Here is a 20,243-nt window from a genome sequence, read left to right as displayed (position 1 = left end):
CAAAATTTTATCCTGCGAAACTAATAATTTTAAAAAAATGCTAAACAACACTGATTCACCGCAAAACACAAAACACAACAATATCTGTGTGTAAAACTAAAAGAGGAACGGGGATGCTATAGGTAGTGTGCGTGTTTTGGGGATTCAGCATTGCGATAACTTTTGTAGAATTAAAATTGGCATTGAGATAAACTAAAAAAAACAATAAACTACCTTCCCGGTTTTGGACAAGGTTTAATGAGGAGGAAAGCAGCAATAGTTGCATTAGAGACACTGGCATTTTCTTTTCTATCATAGAATGTTTTCCTTGTTTTATTTCTCACAGACTCTACATTCTACCTTTGTGTTATCCAAAAAATGTCTCCAACTCCTTTTCCCGCTGTCCCTAATTTTCTTCACTGTTCTTTCCTAGCTTTGTTTCTCCTCACTGTGTGCTCTTTCTTCTGCCACTTTGGCTGCATGGAGTAAGTGACTAATAAACAATTAGTCTCTGACAATTAGTAATTAACAATCGTGAGGGCACTCTTTTCAAGTAAAGTCGAGAACGACTCCCACCCACATCACTACTTTTTACTTTGATCACCAGTGAGTGGCTTTAAACAATAACTGCTCTGTCCTGAGTTGTTTCACACATCTTGATGTAAATACCATGAACTAAAAGCTGGACTTTTGTGCCATTATCACATTCATCTTTTGATTTGATGATTACCCAAATGTCTTCAGTATACAACAAAAACAAAACAATAAAGCTAGCCACCCCAATACCTTTGGAGGGGACTGTAGTTGACATTCAGTCCCAGCTGAGTGTGAATGTGAGCCTGCATGGTTGTCTATGTACGTGCCTCGCGACTGAATGCCGATCATTTTGTAGTCCACCTTTCACCTGAAATCGTCTTTGATAAGCTCCAGCACTTTGCAACCCTGGACTGGAGAACAGGAGAAGAGAATGGATGGATGGGTGGAGGATATAAACGGATTGGGTTACATGGAAACAATGGACATGATTTGGCCTTATAATATAATATAATATAATATAATATAATATAATATCGTATCATATCTTATATTAACAAACACGTGATTTGAAACCATTTCGATTGGTCTTTCTCTAAATGAAAACCAAATAATTGTCATGATCCGCGTCGGGCATGACAGGGTTCTTTGTTATTGTTTTTGTGTGCATGCGGTTTTGTTGTTGTTTTGCTAGCTGAGTATGGGCGTTTCCCCTCAGCACCTCGCCCTCACCAGCCACGCACCTGCTCCCCATTAACCTCACACACCTGATGCCCATCCGCACTCCTAATGACTGGACTATATAAACACCTCATCCCAACAACTCATTGTCGGAACATTACTCCCAATCCAGGACTGTCACGGCCGCTCCCTGGTCTTGTTCTCGTTTTTGCAAGTTTGTCGCTGTCTTTGTTCCCCGTCAAGTTTAGTTCTGTTAGTCACGTTTTGTTCGCCTTTGTTATTTTGCACCCTGCCACGTTGTTTGTCCTTGTTTGATTCATTTAATAAATTCCCTTTAAGTTACCCTTATGCCTGGCTTCCCCGCACTCTTGGGTCCACCCACCTCCTCGCCATCAGACGACCCTGACAGAATGCAGGTACGACTGCATTAATAAAGTGACTTGGTCTGGTACCTGAACTTGCACGTGTGATTAAAGCCAAGTGTAATTTTTTCTTGAATAACTCATACTTTTATAAGGGCCTTCTCTGCTTTTTATTTTTTTAACAGTTATCACAAAAAGAAGCTGACACATCAACAAAAGTCATTGCATACAATCCTTGAGGCTTTTGCTGTATGGTATGAAAAGTATGTTTGATTATAGACTAAAATCGATGATTAAAATAGTTGTATCAGTTAGGGATTTTTTTTTTGTAGTCACTTTTAAAAAAAAAAAAAAAATACATGCAAAATGAACCCCGAAAGCTCCCTTATGATATTAATTGACGGAGACGAAAATGAAAAATATTTCATTCATTTTATAAACTTAAAGCATTAGCTATTAGTCAGGTACCTTTTATTTTTTTAAGAGCATTTTTTGTTATTTTTCTCTTTACTCAACAAAAATCTTTCAATTTTATTTAGTATACAAAAATTTTCTTCCTATTTTAGTTGTGGTAATTTTGTTAGTGTTTGTTAACTCACTGCTGCGCGCTATTATTTTTCTTTGAAGTTTGACTTTTAATGCAAACGTGTCGCATCAAGGTATTAGGAAACTATTACGATCAAATCAAAGCCTTCTGAAGTCATATTTCAATGCATAAAATACATAAATAAGCCACTCCTACAGGCAGGAAACCATCTGTCATTCCATGAGTATGACAATACCTACAAGCGGGATTTCCAGAGCAAGGAGCTTGTGTTCATCTGCTTAGTGTCCAGAAATTGTCACGAGCAAGTCCTTCCTAATCTTCAATCCTCACAAATTGGATTCACACCTCGTACGCAATTGCGAGGCGTTTAGTAGGGTGCCTGTGCGTTGCTGGGCGTCTGTGCACACATTAGAGGTGACTCCTGTCCATCTCAATTGGCATAGTCTTCAAATGTGATTACAGCAGCTGCATAGCTGGTCACAGGTCAAAGATATCCGCTTGCCTGTGACGACAAAGAGCAAGGCCGTGCAGAGACGGTTGGAGGGGCAAAGGTTGAAGAGGGCACGTGCAAGTGGACATCAGGGCTAAAGACAATGGACAGGGACGCTGTAGTATGATTGATTTGTATTTTGGGCTGCAGGTAACATGCATAGACATAACATTGTCAGCCATTGAAAGGAACTGAATGAGAAAATGTTTCGAAGAAAACTGTGCTCAATTAATTTTGCTAACCCAGATGTCAAACTTGTTTGTTTAGGCAAATGATAAAACGTGCAAAAGTTATATCAGAATCAGAAGGCCGTTTATTGTCATTGTCCTCAGTGTACAATGAGATTGAAGAGCTCCCCTCTCCAGTGCAACTAGAATAAATAATTTAATCAAATATATCAATTAAATTAATTATAGATTAAATAAATATTGTGGCCACAAAAAAAAAAATGGCTCTCTGGAGCTTTAATTTTTCTTCCCCGTCCACTGCGTAGCTTTGCTACTCTACTTTACTGTGTGCTCATACAGATGTACTCAACAGATAAGCGTCTTCAGTAATACAATAATGATGAAAAAATAAGAATGATAAAGTAAACCCTTGTTTTTCGCAGTTAATTAGTAATGGAACCCTCAGCGAAAAGTAAAACCTTATTGACCGATGTTTCGTTGTGCTGAGCGAGCCGTGTCGGATGGATGAAAACAGCTGTTCAATATCCGCTCGATGCTGACAAACTGACCGGCGCATTTGAATAACATTAACCGTGCTGTTGGTTTATTAATGTGGGGAAAAGGGTAAACGCCGGGACGATAGCCCAGCCAATCGGATCACGGGATGAATCCACACATGATCTCATTGGTCGATTGCACAGCGGGGAACCAATCGAGCGCCTTGTTTGAGTGCCCATGTGTATGTAAAGCCTCTGAGTCAATTCGAAGCAACTCGTCTTCTTGGGTATGGCTGTAATTTATTTATTTTTTTTTGGGATGAATATTTGGGAAAAATCTGTGAAACACTGAAGGCGCGTAAAGTGAAGCGTGAATTGGTATGTCGATTTAATACACTAAATCTTCCTCATGAAGGGAAAAAATCATTAATGAAAACTACACAACACAGCAGAACAATAATAAGACAGTGGGCAAATTTTACCTTTTAAATGACAAATTTACTCTCTCCTGCAAGCATAATAAACTTTTGAAAAGATTAATTCCAACAAACATTTAGCCGATAAAAAAAAATTCCAAAATTCATGTTCTGCAACAAATTCATTCATTCCCTTCATCGTACCATAATACATCATTTATTGCGCAGCTTTCAAAACTCTACATTAAAACTCAGCACTCTAAAATATGAATACCGTTGCTGATGTATTTAATACAGTATATGGATATACTAATGATCTTATTGGCTTATTGTCCTAGCTGACGCATGTGTTAGGATACTGATTGAATTTTTATTTTTTTTATTTTTTTTTTACATGTGCTTGTAGCTGTTGCACTATTTTCCTTTTAGACAATTAATAATTTACTTGCTAATTTGCTGTCCATGACTGATAACTCTCCTCTGAAGCTACAAAACCATTAAAAGTATACTTCACCACGGAAGAATGTATTCTGGTGTTTCACTTCACTACATTTCACATTCCATGAAAAGTAAGCACAGAGTTTTCTGTCGTCTTCTCCTGCTCTGTCTTTTTGCTCGATGTGCCGCATGCTGAGCTACTCCATGTCCACCCTTTGTGATTTTGATACTTGAATAGCTTATTCGGTGCGAGGATTAGTCAGATAGAAGAGAGGATCTGCACGTGTGCTAGCGTTTAGCCAGCTAGCCAGCTATAGCTAGTGCTATTCCCTCTGTAGTTCCCGAGCAGTCGGCAAATCATCAAGAGCCACTGTCATAAAAAGGTTTGCACAAAACAAAAAAGATTTATTGGTCATCTGTGAGGATGAACGGGTTGTTACAACATATAGAATAGTGATACACATATATATATATATATACTGTAATCATCTTCAAATCATCTTCCATTACGGACTTTGGAGTTATAATCAAAATGCCATTATTTAGTTATATTTCTTAGCGGTTGAATGTCATGCTGAATTAACTCCGGACTCCGTGACTTCTGACTCAAATTGGAATTCAGTATGAAATTCGGGGAGAGGAACAGCAACAGGAGCAGGTCTCTGGGCTTCATTGTGTTTTGTAGTAACATAGAAATGACCATACAGCGCATTTTCTGTTTCATCCAAATGATTTCTTTTATAGGAAGTAGTCCTTAGCTTAATATCCACACAGTGTTTCAGTATACATAATATATAAATGTATATATATATATTTTTTAAAGTTAGCAATCCGGCCAGGTTGGACTCGCACCTGGGCTCGGGTTTAAGATCTTACCTCTAACATACATACACATACATACATTGTATTAATGATATGGGTATTTGGGCCATCAGTTTATAGTACCTGAGCTGTAAATGAGATTGATAGACAAGCTTTGAGCTACTCATAAGCTTGCAGCAGGTGAGAAGTCACACGTTAAATCACAACACTTAAATGGGATTAGCCAAGCGCTTAACAGCAACGCGAGTGGTGAGCACACTTGGGGCGGATGTACAGTGCGCCAGGATGTAGTGTACCGACAGGAAACGGAAAGTGGACATAAGCATTCAGTAGGTCAGGATGAGGTGCCATGTAACTGACCTGAAATATGAACAATTAACCACACTATTTGGTAGATATTCAGTGCAAATGTGATTTATTTCCTTTTTTTTTTAGCTTTTTGTTTCCTTTCTTGAGATAATTTTGCAGAGGTGCTGAATGTATGTGTTATAGTAATCCAGGCGCCACGAAGCAGAATTTAGCATATATTTGCCTCCACATTGCATCTTTCACTAATATGTACAAGTGATGCTTCTTTCTTGTCCAAAGTGTCCAGCTTGATCAACTCTGACAACGAACAGAGGGAAAGTTTTGAATAAGGCGACGATGACACATTAAAATGCTTTGTAGGTCACTGTGTCGCCCTGATGTAAACGTTAAATAAGTGAAGACTTTCTCTCTGGCTAGTCGTGACAGATCCTGTTTAAATCCTGACAGGATCTGTGCTCTAATCCCAAGTGGCCCAGACAAATTCACCTGTAATACTTCCTTTCCTTCTCCTGTCATTCAGCCCATTCATACTCAAGCTCACACACCGGTCTGCAGACTCACTACTTGATGGCGTTTGTAAAATGTGTCTTGTTCAGTGGCCCATTTAATGTACACATGCCTATATTGGTCCCTTTTTTGCCTTTTTCCCATTTAAACTATTTATGTTCCCATATTTGTTCAAATAAACCCAGGATTTTGTATGCTAGTACAATCAATTGTAAATTTGATTTTTCATTAAATGGAGGCAATGGCAGGCTATTTTAGATAAAATTGTGTCTCTTTATTAAAACGTAAAGTCAAGTGGCCTGAAACTCCAGGGCTGAAAATGAGTCCCAGGTAATCAATCCAGGGTGTCGCGCAAATCAGCTGCTATGGGCTTCAGTGTGTGAGCTGGATGTGCTGCATGCATTTGTACACCATTGCAAACTGCGTCAACAATGGCAAACACCGTGCTCTACTACGAATGCTGTAAAATTCAAAGTGAGCAATATTGTCTTTGTCTTATCCATATACATGGCATACTATACCATTAAGTGATTGTATTTTATTATTTGTAATGTACCACAAATAATTATGTGTATTGTTGTTTTTTTTCAATAATGTATGTGAAAATACCCCTAAATGCAAAAAATGACCCCAAAAAAAGGCTCTGCCTTTGAGGTGTGTTGACAAAGATAGTTCTGAATTTTTTTGCTTCCAACCACTAACCATATTTGTCAACATTCACAAACATGGAAGGCGCCAACACTTTGCCTGTACGAGTTTCAACGTCGCCATAGGAACGGTTATGCCACACTTTTACCAGAATGGATTGTGTGGTCCAATGTATTTTTTATCAATGAAGTTAGAAGGACGTTAATCCTTGTCATATATGTTTATGTTACCAGAAGTAGAATGAGTTTGATTAACAGAGCCTTGGGTTTTTTTTTTTTATATAAATTAAACCGCCACTTAAGTTTGTGTGTTAAATAGGGACATCGAGGCATGTTCCTTGTTGAACTTGCTACGGTCATTTGAGAATGGCTTGTAAATATCAAGACAAAAAATTTGGTTTACAGATGGACCACTTCATTAAAATGTTTGATGCAAATGAAGATTTGATGTTATTGTCATAATGTATTGATTTAGGTATATATATATATATATATATATATATATATATATATATATATATATATGTGTGTATGTATGAGCGCAGGCTAATGTCTTATGTCTTGTTTTACACAAACAATGATCTTAAAATAAACCTCTGCTGTTAGTATCCCACGGCGGCATCATGCATGGACAATTTTTCGTGGTGGAACATTCTGAAAAGTTTTCATGCTTTTGTATGAATGGCAACAAATTAATACCATATATATCGTGTAAATATATGTGTGTGTAGGGGCAGTCCAAAAAATTCTTATTAACTTATTTAATGCTCTAATAATGTCATATGAAGTATTCCAAGTATGTATGTGTGTGTGGGGGGGGGGGTGCGTGTGTGCGTGTGGTGTGTGTGTGTGTCATTTAATGTACATTTGTCTTCATTTGTCAGAGTCTGTCCGGAACTGGGGACCTTTGTGGGTCCATTTTAGGTATATTTTTGAGTCGTGCAATTGAGAAATTCTGAAAATGTTTCATGGCACTCAATTTGTTCCTTTACAGATATAGCAGCAATTCACACATTTTAAGGAACGATGCATTGAGAAATGCTGCTCCAGAATACACCAAGCTATTTAGTAAGTTAACAGACCAAAAGAGAATGAATCAAGTTGAAAGAGTAGGTGATTAACTAGGTGTAAAAAGACAACTCATTGGTGGTGTTGCGGTTCTCCCACCCGAATTTCACATTCCATATGAATCTCAACAGTTCAGAAAGTAGTCAAAATTTTACTTAAATGTTTATCACCATTGTGCTTTTGGTCCCTCTTTTGGATTAGAAATTCTTTCTGAGCTCTGCTGATCTCGTTGATGAAATGATCACTGTCATCCCGCTATTGTAACTTGTTTTGTCTTGAGTTCAGACCAGCTAGGCGAGCCATAGAGCAAACAACAAATTAAAATACTGCTTGATTAGTTAGGAGAAGAACGTGTCAATGTTAACAGAGGCCTCCCTTGTTTGCTATCATGTGCAAATATTTGGTGTCAATTAAGGCAAACAATCGTTCATAAAAGGCCAAGGATGACGTGTTTGTTTTTTATACAGACAAGCGGTCCCTTCAGAAAATCTCCATTAGCATTGTGTCTTCCAAAATTTGCAGGAGAAACACGTGACTTTAGATAATTCCCACAGTGCGACGTGGAGCAGTATAAATCGAGCTGGTGGGTATAGGACTTTTCACCAGTACGGGTCCGCGGGCCACTTTGGACTGAGCCGCGTTACCCTAATATTAAACCCACAAGCTAGCAAAATGACTTTCAGTGTGCAAGAACTTATATTTGAAGACTATGTATAGGGATTTAGAACATGATAAATAATTTTCCCCAAATGTCCACCATCAACGACTGAAATAAAATTTCTCTAACACTTCGGAAATGTGTTATGGGCTGATAAATCCACGGTTGAACCTTTTGGCCATATTTCGTAACGGTATGTGGGGCCCAAACACAACACAACACTACACCTCACTAAAGAACACCATACCCATGTTTTTATTTTACTGAGACTGGAACCAATTATAAACAAGGCTATATACCCAATTATAAGATTGTGTGCACACTGCACACTTGTGCAAAGTTATTAATTTGTTTGTTTTTACTCCCTCTCTCAAAAAGTTTTCCTTTTTTTCAATTGAGTTACATGGATTACTGGTTAATAATGGAGTAACTTTTGAAATGATTTAATTTGGTGTCATTTTTAATGTCACAAAAAATAGCATTCCAACAGGGGTTTGTAGACAACCACCTGCTACCTCTCAGTTAAGCAACATTTACAGTATGCTGTGTGTTTTATCTGCATTTTGACTTTAGAAGCAGCATTAATGCGCTACACTTTTCTTGGACTTATTGCACTTAAGTTTAAGTGAACTGTTATGTTTTATTTTTTAATGGTTATTTGGCATTTTTGTTAGCAAGGTAATAACATTTTCAAATGTTCTCTTTTTTTGTTTTTAATGAGCAAAATTTGTCACGTCTAAAAAAAAAAATCACACCTGACAAATACATTGCGTTACAAAAAAACTAAAACTAATAAAAACTAAAGTAAAAGTCATAATTTTCCCCAAAAATATAACTAATAAAAACTAACAAATCTATTCTGAACACGAATTAAAATTGAATGAGTCAAAACGAAATAAAAACTAAAGTAAAACGAAAAATCCAAAACCTGCCACAAAGAAGCGCACAATTGGATATATCCACAGATGCAGATGCTCACTTTGCCCGGAGTTTTCAGAAACCTTCATTTTTAATGTAGAAATGTCTTGATGACAGGGCAAAGTTTGCAAAATGTAACAGCATTTATAACAGAACAGCTGAATATTTTCACAAAGCGACAAGGGGGGAAAACGTGCCTATTAAAATTAATTAAAAGAACATTAAAAGACCATCTAATGAAGTTGATTTTAAAAATTGCGCAAAAAAAAAAAATTAAACTAGATTTAAATGCATTGAAATATGGAGCAGACTTCCTTACAAAAATTTGTAAATATCACTGGCTACCAGTTGTTAACCAGTTTGAAGAAGAGAACCAGTTTTAAAATCCCATGCCTAACTAATTATCAGCAGGGATAACATATTTAGATTTTGCAAGAAAGAGTGGGGAGCTTCCACAGGTGACTCTCTGATGAGGCTGAGCTTTTTGTGGCAGCTTTTAATCTTCACGGTGCTCAAGTCTGGACCAAAACTAGGCAGAATGGCAACGTGAGTAAAATAATTATTTCTTCCGACTAACCAAGCAGTTTATTCGTGTTTAACCAAAATATCTCTCTGTAAAAATTATGTCATCACTAAAATTAATCCCCTGGTGTAATTCAGTAGTGATTTAATACATGTTTTATGACTACATGCGGCACATCTTAATGTCCATTTTTTAATGGAGGTGGCATACTTTTTTCACCCCATTTCAGCCTTTCAACCTCACTGAGGGAAGGAGGCAAGCATTGTCATATTTTTGTTGTTAACTTTTGTTGTATTCTGTATTCTCATCTTTGTCCATCTAGACAAATAGTTAACAGCATTAAGAATGGCGTTCCGGAAGTTGGGTTGAGAACTGTTTAATCTTTTTAACCCTTTTTCTTCCTCAGTTTTATTCCTTTAGTGTATTCTCCATTAACTTTTTTTTGAGACTGAAATAATAAACATACAGTGAACATATATATAAATATATAATGTATTGTCTTTCACATTACAAATATTGCTTGTCAACAGATAATGAACAAACATGAATGAACAGAACATTTCCGCCAAGTCATTCAACATTGTCAATAGATGAAGCGATGACACTTGTTATAGGGCTTGTGGTATTGACCCTCCTCTTGTAATGGTATGCCCCAGTAACAGGTAGGAGGCACGGGTTACGTGACATCAGAATAAGAAAATACAGGCATGACTGATTGCACGCTGCTGTCTCACATAACTTCTTACACAAACATGGTGTCAGAAGTTAGAAGAACTGAACATATTTACGTGGAAGAGTATCAGAGTTCAACTCAGTACTCGTGCCGTCATTAAAAAAAAAAAAGAAGAATAAATGGTAGTCGAGTGAAGCAGCAACAGAAGTGACAATCGAGCTTAGCTGACAATGCAATGGCAGCAAACATTCCACCAGCGGTGGAGATGAAGATGAGCGGTGCCCTTGCAAGCAACTGGGACAACTTCAGATCACAATTTGAGTATTACACACGGGCAAGAAGGTTACAGGACAAAGCAAAGCACTCCGACGAGTATGGACAACTCAGAGAGGATCTGATACGAGAAAGGTTGGTCCTGGGTTTGAGCGATGAGATCGTGTGCCATCATCTACTCAAAGAGTGATCGAACGCGGATATCAGCCATAGACATATGCCGAGTTGCAGAGATGACAGACATGTGGATGAAAGCGATCACACAGGACAGATCTCTGGAGACATTTCAGGCAACAGATGGATGCCGTCCCAGAGTTCCACCCATGCACGTCTGCACCAAAGTTGGTTCCAGACCCCGGAGCCAAGTGTAAACACAATATTCAAATTGCGCACTAACTACCACAGGCGTCACCTTTGCCTCGAATTTGGCAAAACCTGCCGTCTCTGTGTGACAGCAAATTATTTTGGCAAGGTGTGGATGAAAAGGGCCCAAGCCTTGCAACAGCTACATGCAGCACACATTGAGATGTCTGAGGGATTTGGCAGGTCTGAATTTGATATAGAGGTACATATATATATATGAGATTAGACTGGTGTTGTATTCAGGCCAATCAATGCATTCAATAGATGAAGAACCCCGCTCCCAGTCACTGACACACTTTTGGAGACGAGGGTGGTCAAAACACCAGGCAACCATACTCTGGTATGATAAATCGGCCAGAGATCTGCCTGACTTGCACGTCAGAGAGGACATCAGGATTAAACCCCTGCCAGGGGACAGGACACGCAGGTGGCGAAGAGGAGTGTGCCTACAGCAGGTGGGCCCCAGATCGTAATTGGTGGTTGTAGAGGGGACATTCTACCACCGCCAACGTGTGGGGCTGCGTCCAGCATAGAAGGGTGCTACCGAGTGCCCCCCCCCAGAACAACACAAGAAGCAGCTCTGAAGCCTCCCAGAACACAACAGTCCACCAGATGGACGATCCGATGGTCCACTGGGCAATATAAGGGCAACCGATAATGACCGTTGACGTCGCCACCACCTGTGGCGGGACGCTGGACGTCCAGTGACAGGTTGATTAGAGCCCCAAATAGACTGTATCTCTTGGTGGGTCCGACCTCTGCTATTGTGCTTATCTTGATTTCTGTATGAGAAGTGCCTTGGACTAATTTGTTCTTGCTGCTGAGAATTTAATATGGGGAAAAAATAATAACATAATATACATACAATAATGGGTTATATTTTTGCAGAGCCCAGGAAAAGTCAAATGACCCAGAGGTCAAGCTCAAGACAAGCAAGGATATTGCCTCGTCTGAACCTAGCACTGTGGCGAGAGGAAAGTGGTCCAACAAAAAGGAGTTTATCCTTGCAGTTGTTGGAGAAATTGTTGGACTTGGAAATGTTTGGCGGTTCCCTTACCTGTGTTACAAAAATGGAGGCGGTGAGTTGGAAAAAAACCATGGTCATCAATAATTCGGGCTGGCGTGGCCTTGTTGTCGGTTTTTTAAAGCCTTCAAATTTGTCACAGTTGTTAATACCAATCTTCTTGATGTGTCACTATAAGAACTGACATGGACTTAAATAATTTCACATTTCATGTAGGGGGGAGCCCTTTCAATCTCAATCAAAATAATTCTTATTTCTTCCATGATAGTCCATTCCTAATGTGAATATATAACGTACGGGACTCTTTTTTTTTCCTACCAGGGGTGTTCTTCATTCCTTATGTAGTCTTCCTCGTTACCTGTGGCATCCCTCTGTTTCTGATGGAGGTCGGTCTTGGCCAGTACACTAAACAGGGCGCCATTACCTGCTGGAAGCAAATCTGTCCCCTCTTTGAAGGTAAACATGCACTCATGAGTAACCGCTCACAGCTTCTGAACTGTTTACTAGCCGCTTATCCAGCACGACTCGGACTCACTAAATGGCACGTTTGAATAATGTTGTGAGTTTCTGAAAAGAACGTTGTTCAAAAGTGCCGTATGTTAGTTAAAGTGGTAAGTGGTTGAGGCTGGTGACATACCACAATGGAAGATGCTCGATCATCGCGGCCAATCAGATCACTGGATTAATCCACGCTTGCTCTCATTGGTCAATCTTGTGCAGGGAACCATGAGTGCCCGTGATGCCAGTCTAACGGGATTCTAAAAGCGCAGACCAACACAAGATGTTTTAACAAAAACATTTACAATAACAGAGATGTTGGCGCAGAACCGACAAAGTTAAAAAAAATCATGCAGGTGAAACAATCACCAGGACAATAAATGTGGAAAAAATGAATGCTCATTACTAGGGCATTTTAAACTCCTTAATTTAGTATTGATTTCTCCAAAACAAATTAATGAAAAATTAAAGCAAGCTAATATAATTTTTTTTTTTCTGGAAAAAAAAAAAGGATACATAAATTGTCAGATTTTGAAAAATGGACCATCATGACAGGATGGCAGTCCATTCCACAGTACGAATGTATGATTTGTGATTTTACATTCATTATTTATATAGTTTCTGTTTTTCTTTCTCTCGCTTAGGGATTGGTTATGGATCTCTGATTGTAATTTTATACTTCAGCATCTATTACATCGTCATATTCGGGTGGGCGTTCTTGTACCTCTTCTCGTCCTTCAGCTTTGAGCTTCCGTGGGCAAGCTGCAGAAACAGCTGGAACACAGGCATGTAAAATAAAAAAATGAGCACCACCGTACTGCGACTCTGTGCTGTATGCTGACTGTCTTTCCAACAGAAACGTGTGTGGAGTTCAATCGAACACGTGTTCTCAACTCGACTGTGTCCGAAAATGCAACATCCCCTGTGAGGGAGTTTTGGGAGTAAGTTCAAATGTTTAATGAAAAAAAGTATAAGAAGCACCTGATGTTAATAAAAGTGCAATCCACAGGAGAAGAGTTGTGAATTTAACAGCAGGTCCCGATGAGATGGGCAGTATTCGATGGGAGTTGGCTCTTTTTGTTCTTTTGTCCTGGATCATCTGTTACTTTTGCGTGTGGAAAGGAATGAAGTCTACAGGAAAGGTAGATGACTTGAACGTGTTTGCACACAACCTATCGACAGGTGTCAGTCTGTTTTTGTCCGGCTGCCAAAGACTATTGCATAAGAACTCAGCCTAGTGATTACTTTCACTTTCATCGTGTGTTCGTCCGGTTTTGCTTCCTTACTAGCAAACCTTACCCGAAAGAAGAGGATTTACAGATATTTGAAACATTGACACTATAAATGAATAGATTTTCCCATGTTGTCCAAAGTCGCTGTAGTAGATGAATAATATTGTTGGAATTTAGTCACCAAACAAAGGGAATAAACCCCTAGTTAACAAAACGTACACAATGTCTGTTCGGTTTTATATTCAAGAAGGAGAATGTTCAAATAAAAACTCAAAAACTGATCCAAATTTGTTCCGATATTCTCTTCAATTTTCTGGAGTTAGAGTCAGATATCTGGGCTACTTTTCTTATCCTCTTGCGGACCCGCACCCTAGATGAAGGCAGTCAAGAAAGAAGGATTAATACATCTAAACGAAGTAATATATGAATAGAACATGTGAGAATAATATCAAACCAGTAATCACAATCAATTGTCACGGTCCTTATAGTTTCATTTGATAAATGCTTTTTGATGAATTAATGATCAACACCTGGAGCAAATATGAACCCGCTAAAGTTAATTGTCGACATTATGCCACATAAATGCTTAACATAATGCCGCTAACATAATACAATCCTTCAATATGCACCAGTTCTATTGATAGAATTCTGACTAGAACCACATCCCTGTTCACAACAGTCATTCAGTTTTTTATTTTTAAAGAATGTTCATTTTTTTTTCAATTTGCGACTACTATAAAAACAATCATTCTACTTAACATGTCTTAACATTTGTAGGTCTTTGGAAATATTGACTTCAGACAATTTGATGTCAATGAAGGCCTTGTTTTCACTTATTCAATGCATTTTAAGAATATGGATTCCGACAGGTTGTGTACTTCACGGCCACAATGCCGTACGTGATTTTGGCTATGCTGCTTGTCCGTGGACTGACGCTGCCCGGGGCCTTGGATGGCATCAAGTTTTACCTCTACCCAGACCCATCTCGCCTTGCTGATCCGCAGGTATGAGCCTCTGAACCCGTCGAACTTCATGTGAAGTGAAACATCAAGATAGAGTAAGTAACCCAGAATGTTAGATGCTGCTAATAATGAGTTTGTTATGATAAAACAAGGCTGAAGCGGTAAATTGCGGTTTTGAAAAGCAAAGTTGGAAAAATAAACTGAATACTGTCAATTATTTACATCGTGTTTTTCAAACTATTGTAGTGTCTTCAAAAAACACAACATCAGACGTTCATTTGGTTATCTCCTTTTTTATTGGCTAGGCCGACGCCAACTCCGAGCAACCCATTTCGTCCATTACGCTGGACAGACTGGGTTTTTTTTCTACTCCTCTACCTAAATAAAGAATTTTTGGAGGAAATCCACTACATATTTTGGGTTGTACATCATTAAGTCGTTTACTGCCATTGACGGCTAAACACGTCAAATCTCTGCAATAGGGCCAGTCAAAAACTTTGAGTGGGCCAGATTGTGCCCCCAGGGCCATATTTTACCTTGATCTGATATACAAATTAGTAGTACACAATCATTATTCTCTCATCTAATAATATGATAAAAACCTAAAACCTTAAATTAAAATCAGTATCTCTCACTTGAGATGCTCATTATGTTCGGACAATGGAAAATGAACCCACAAACGACACTGCATTTACCACTAACACGATGGTTTGATGTTTTCCTCTCAAATCTCTCATGACGTCCTTCGCTTTCAGGTCTGGGTGGACGCTGGCACGCAAATATTTTATTCCTATGCTGTTTGCATCGGCTGTTTGATGGCACTTGGCAGTTATAACAAGTACAACAATAATTGCTACAAGTAAGTCGACGTGATGTCACAATGTCACGAGATCCAATACAAGGGTTTCATCAAACATTCTGCCTTCTTTTCCTGCCTCATATATTTATGTATTGTGTCATTCGGTCAAAGTGCTGTTTTTTTTTTATTGTAACAGAACACACAAAGCCTCACAAAAAGAGTAGAGCGCCACACGGTTTACAGAACATGACAATGCAGTTATATTGTTTTAAATGAGCATCTGAATTCTTCTGAATTCTCTCATGCAATAAAGTGGGCCAGTGAATGAAAAGGCAATCACTTGCAAGTAATATTTGCTCGACCAAGTGGCTGTTTCTTCAACCCTGTCAGAAATAATTGCCATAAAATGGTCAAATCCAGCACAGTGAGTACCTCTGGAACGCTTCTTTGTTTGCTCCCTGCTTGAAAGTGCTCTGTCTCCTGCCCGGATTCCAAAAACATACTCTCCATGTTCATGAACAGGCGTGAATGAGAATGCGAATGCTTGTTTTTCTACGTGTCCTACACGGCCACTGCCACCAGGGTGTACCCAAAGTCAGCTAAAATTGGCTCACGTTAGGTCAAAACTCTAATAACAAGCGCCAAGGAGAAATGGATAGATGGAAATTTGTTACAATTTATGATTGAAATTGAAATTTTGGCTTATGTTGATATTGCCAGTGCTGTACTATTATGACTCAAAGAATCTGGCCACAATATAAACAATTATAAACCCACTGTGGTCCACTAGGATATAAATACTACGCACAAAACATGATCAGTTAACCATGATACCACATACATTTTTGTGACGCTAAATTTGACTTAAGTAGCAAAGTTCAACATGTGTTTTATGGTTTCTCTTTTTAGAGACTGCGTCTACTTGTGCCTGCTGAACAGCGGGACCAGTTTTGTGGCCGGTTTTGCCGTCTTCTCAGTTCTTGGATTCATGGCTTACGAACAGAACACAGACATATCCAAAGTAGCAGAATCGGGTAAGACGTCACGCATTGTACCTGTGCGGGAATGCGACTACAGCATCCATGACGGCGCACTCAAACAAAAGGATTGTTTTCTCCCCCAGGTCCCGGCCTGGCGTTCATCGCTTACCCTTGTGCCGTGGCCATGATGCCGTTTCCACAGATTTGGGCCATTTTCTTTTTCATCATGATCATCCTGATTGGGTTGGACAGTGAGGTTGTGCACTTTTTATTGTTGGTCTCACATGCTAATGGTTAGGTAAGGATAGACCTCAGATCAGATTTGGTGCATTTCAACCAAGTGGTAGTTTGTAGCTTGTATCACCTCTTTTTGAAAAGCCACATGACCCTCTTGTTTCTCATCTCCCACCACAGTTACTTGCTTTGCCTTTGTCTTCTTCATCTGCCTCACCCCCAACAAGGATATCTTACACTCCACCATCCTACCTTACACTCAATAACTTCCTTCAAATGTCATCGTCTACACAAGATGTAATTTGCCCTTGTGCTTTTATCGCTGGTGTTGTCAGTCACCCTATGGTAGAAAGTTTTCGCTGCAGCCATTAATATTCTTTGGCCGAGTTGTCTCACCGCTGTTTCACCAACATGTCCATTACAATCTTCTCCAATCCCGTGTCTCTCTCCATCCGGGATGCTTAGAACTATTTTGAGGATTTCTTTTTCATGTAGTTCAAATCCTAGCTGTGGGGCATAACCATTAATAACATTAATCATAACATTCTCGATTTCCAATATCAGATCCATTGCTCAATCTGACACTCTTTTCTAGATTAGTAATACATTGAAATAAGTGTAAATGTGAACAATATGTAACATAAATGTCTCTCCTTCAGTTTGTAATGCTGGAAGCTCTCGCAACTGGTATTTGTGACCTGAAACCTTCCTTCTTCTACATTGGCCATAGACGTGAACGACTACTTCTCCTCATCACCGTTTTCTGTTTCTTCGTCAGCCTCGTAATGGTCACTGACGTAAGGCAGGATTAAGATTACTTTCTGTGGCTTCCTTATTTTTTTAGATTTTTTTTATTCTATTCTCCCGCAGGGAGGATTGTACATCTTTCAGTTGTTTGACTACTATGCCTGCAGCGGGATGACTTTGCTTCTCTTTGCCGTACTTCAGTCCATATGCGTTGGATGGGTTTATGGTCAGTAGATTTCACATTGTAAAGTGACCTGCATTGCTCAGTTAACTTCCTCGCTATCGTTTTTCCATGTGAACATAGGAGCGGACCGTTTCTATAACAACATAGAGGACATGATTGGATACAGGCCTTTACCACTGATTAAATACCTCTTGAAATATGTCACTCCTGTAATCTGCATGGTGAGTAAACATTGATGGCCCGAACACATCAAAGGTATTTTCTTTTGCATGTCCCTGATGCACCTGACAAATTGCCAACAGAAAGTAGACTTTAGAACAGGTGAAACCAGGTCTAAATTGTGGCGCAGGTGTTGTAATATGAATTTGGTGGATTTGATCCTGATGCAGGATTGGTCATTGTATTTATTCCTAAATAAGACATAATCATTCATTAAACCCTCTGAATATTGTAGAAATAAATTATCATTGTTTTTAATTATTACTGATATTCGCTAATGTGAAGAGTCCTTCCAATAATTAGGGAACACATATGCGATATACAACACAATTTTTTTAAATCAGAATACCCGCGTGTCTTATATCATAACTGCATGTCTGATGTTTGCAATAAACCAATTCGAGACAAAATCGGTTAAGAATTTAACGAGTTATGATTCCTTTCCTGGAGCCAAAAAGTCACTTCAATGAAAGAAAGGATGATGAGATCGCCAGGAGTTCAACATGCCGGCTAGGTCTGCACATCCTCAATCAGCCGACGCTTCCTCCGGTAGTTATTTATCTCTTTGGCTTTCAGGGAACATTAATCTTCTCCTCGGTCAAATACAAACCTCTGAAGTTCAACAACACTATTGAATATCCGTGGTGGGGTTATGCTCTGGGCTGGTGGTTCATCCTGTCTTCCACACTCAGCGTTCCTTTCTGGATGGTGTACAAACTGATTACCACTCCAGGGACAATCCGTCAGGTAATTGTTTTTGTTTCTATTAATTAAGCCAAAAATTTATTCTGTCCATTCAAAATGTTTTGAAGTAATCCAACACTTAACATTGTTTCTTGCTAGCGGTTCGCCATCCTTCTCACGCCATCTGAAGATCTTCCGTCACCCAAATCGGACAACGAACTACTTGAACAATCAGAATTCATGTTGTGAAAGCACTTTCACTCACCACTATGAAGCACAACAAAAAAACTTTGAATATCTTTACAACACCCAAGCTGACATTCGCAACTTTGCTTTTTCCTTTCAAACCAACCATAAAATGTCACAGATTCAAAGTCTAAAGTTTGTCCATTCCTATGCTACAATATTTGATGGTTTACATCACAGGTGTCAAACTCAAGGCCGAGGGGCCAGATCCGGCCCGCCACATCATTTTGTGTAAATAGCCTGATTATTGTTCAAATCTGTATTAAAATAACAAATCATCATATTTAATAGAGAACAGCATCAAGGTATTACAAACATTTTTTTTAATTAACAAACCCCCATTTTTTACAGTAACTTTTGTCCTTGACTTATAATTCCTAGGTATAACTGCAGTCATAAAAGCATTGAACCCTTGATAAATACAGTGCATTTACTCTATTTACAATGTCAAGATACATCTTATCTCCTTCTTAAAATGAGCAAGGACATAGGTTTATTTTGTTACAATGAAAGATTTTTATCGAGGTGCGGTCTTCTCATTCAAACCAGTGGAAAAAGCCTCACATTTTACTTCCTTGTCGGCTGCGATGTCAACACTTCCAAATATGGGCACTCTGTTGCGGGTGTGAAATGGGGTTGAACACGATAATGGGAACCGATTACTTTTGGCAAGCAAGGTGACAGCTACGTGCAGCTCACGAGCGTGTGGTTTGACGCATTTGGAGGGGAAAAAAACATTGAGTCGTGTTGCCTAAATTCACTTGGGAGGGAGAAAATGATTGCACAAATAAAAATATGAAGTTGTACGAGGCGTTTTAGCCGTTTTGGTAGAATGTAATGGCAATTCTATAAAAATTTAAAAAAAAAACGATGTTTTCTGATTTTGTGCCGGTCTTGCAAATGCACAATCAAGACCAGTAGAAAAACGCATCATATTGTGTGAGCTAATACGCTGGTGTATGCTAGGAGTTTTCAACAAGGTCATTCTTCAGCGGTACTTCAGTTCCCTCCACACAAACATCAACCTGGAATTTTCCAAAGTTGATTGAACTTTGCAAGGTTCGGGCAGACAAGTCGCCAGTTGTTCCCACTATGTAACAAGCACTCGTATCAACTTGCTTGAAATATTGCTCAAGGTAAAAAGCCATAAAAAGAATGGGAGCTTGTTAAAACGTGCAAGAGAGAACTACAAAGTGAGTGGGTGGGATGGAAGCAGTTTGTGTATGCCCCATCAGGTGTATTTGTTTCATTCATAAATAAAACAGCGTGGGACAGTCCCTCTGGATCATTGTATAAATCAATTCACTGGACCCGTTTCCCTCATAAAAATATTTTTAATAGCACTCCTCCTGTCCGCACGGCGATGGGGGCTTGGCGGAAGCTGTCTCACACAGACAGACAATTAATGGCCATTCATGCAAGTTGAAGTCATGCAGTTCCGTTCACTGTAAATGCACATTGCACGCGCCAATCTCCTGTATGGACTCCAACAAGTCCTTCCGCCATGCGCGGCTTTTTCTGCACTGATTTTAAAGGGAATGAGGTGGGAGCCACTTCGATTG

The 20,243-nt window shown here is 39.1% G+C and overlaps 1 protein-coding gene across 3 annotated transcripts; it reads left to right on the top strand.

Moving 5' to 3' along the window:
* The first annotated feature begins 1,362 nt into the window (after positions 1-1,362).
* Positions 1,363-19,189, top strand: LOC148327562 (sodium- and chloride-dependent GABA transporter 2-like). Of its 3 annotated transcripts, XM_088308224.1 has the most exons (15): positions 1,363-1,610; positions 11,761-11,951; positions 12,218-12,352; positions 13,039-13,179; positions 13,251-13,335; positions 13,404-13,536; positions 14,496-14,630; positions 15,344-15,447; positions 16,297-16,421; positions 16,511-16,623; positions 17,261-17,398; positions 17,472-17,574; positions 17,653-17,753; positions 18,328-18,498; positions 18,595-19,189. In XM_088308224.1, exons 3-15 carry the CDS (start codon positions 12,277-12,279, stop codon positions 18,682-18,684), a joined length of 1,515 nt encoding a protein of 504 aa, XP_088164350.1. In that variant the 5' UTR covers positions 1,363-1,610; positions 11,761-11,951; positions 12,218-12,276; the 3' UTR covers positions 18,685-19,189. The 3 variants fall into 3 exon arrangements, with proteins under 3 accessions (XP_088164350.1, XP_088164352.1, XP_088164353.1); XM_088308226.1 differs by lacking the exon at positions 11,761-11,951; XM_088308227.1 differs by lacking the exons at positions 1,363-1,610; positions 11,761-11,951 and having other exon boundaries at positions 12,225-12,352; positions 13,136-13,179.
* The last annotated feature ends 1,054 nt before the right edge of the window (positions 19,190-20,243 follow it).

The sequence above is a fragment of the Idiotropiscis lumnitzeri genome, chromosome 11, assembly GCF_059441095.1.
Source record: "Idiotropiscis lumnitzeri isolate Australia: NSW breed Sydney's pygmy pipehorse chromosome 11, RoL_Ilum_1.0, whole genome shotgun sequence".
Taxonomy (NCBI): domain Eukaryota; kingdom Metazoa; phylum Chordata; class Actinopteri; order Syngnathiformes; family Syngnathidae; genus Idiotropiscis; species Idiotropiscis lumnitzeri.
The sequence above is the reverse complement of the archived record's forward strand: the minus strand, read 5'-3'. Positions and strand labels throughout refer to the sequence as shown.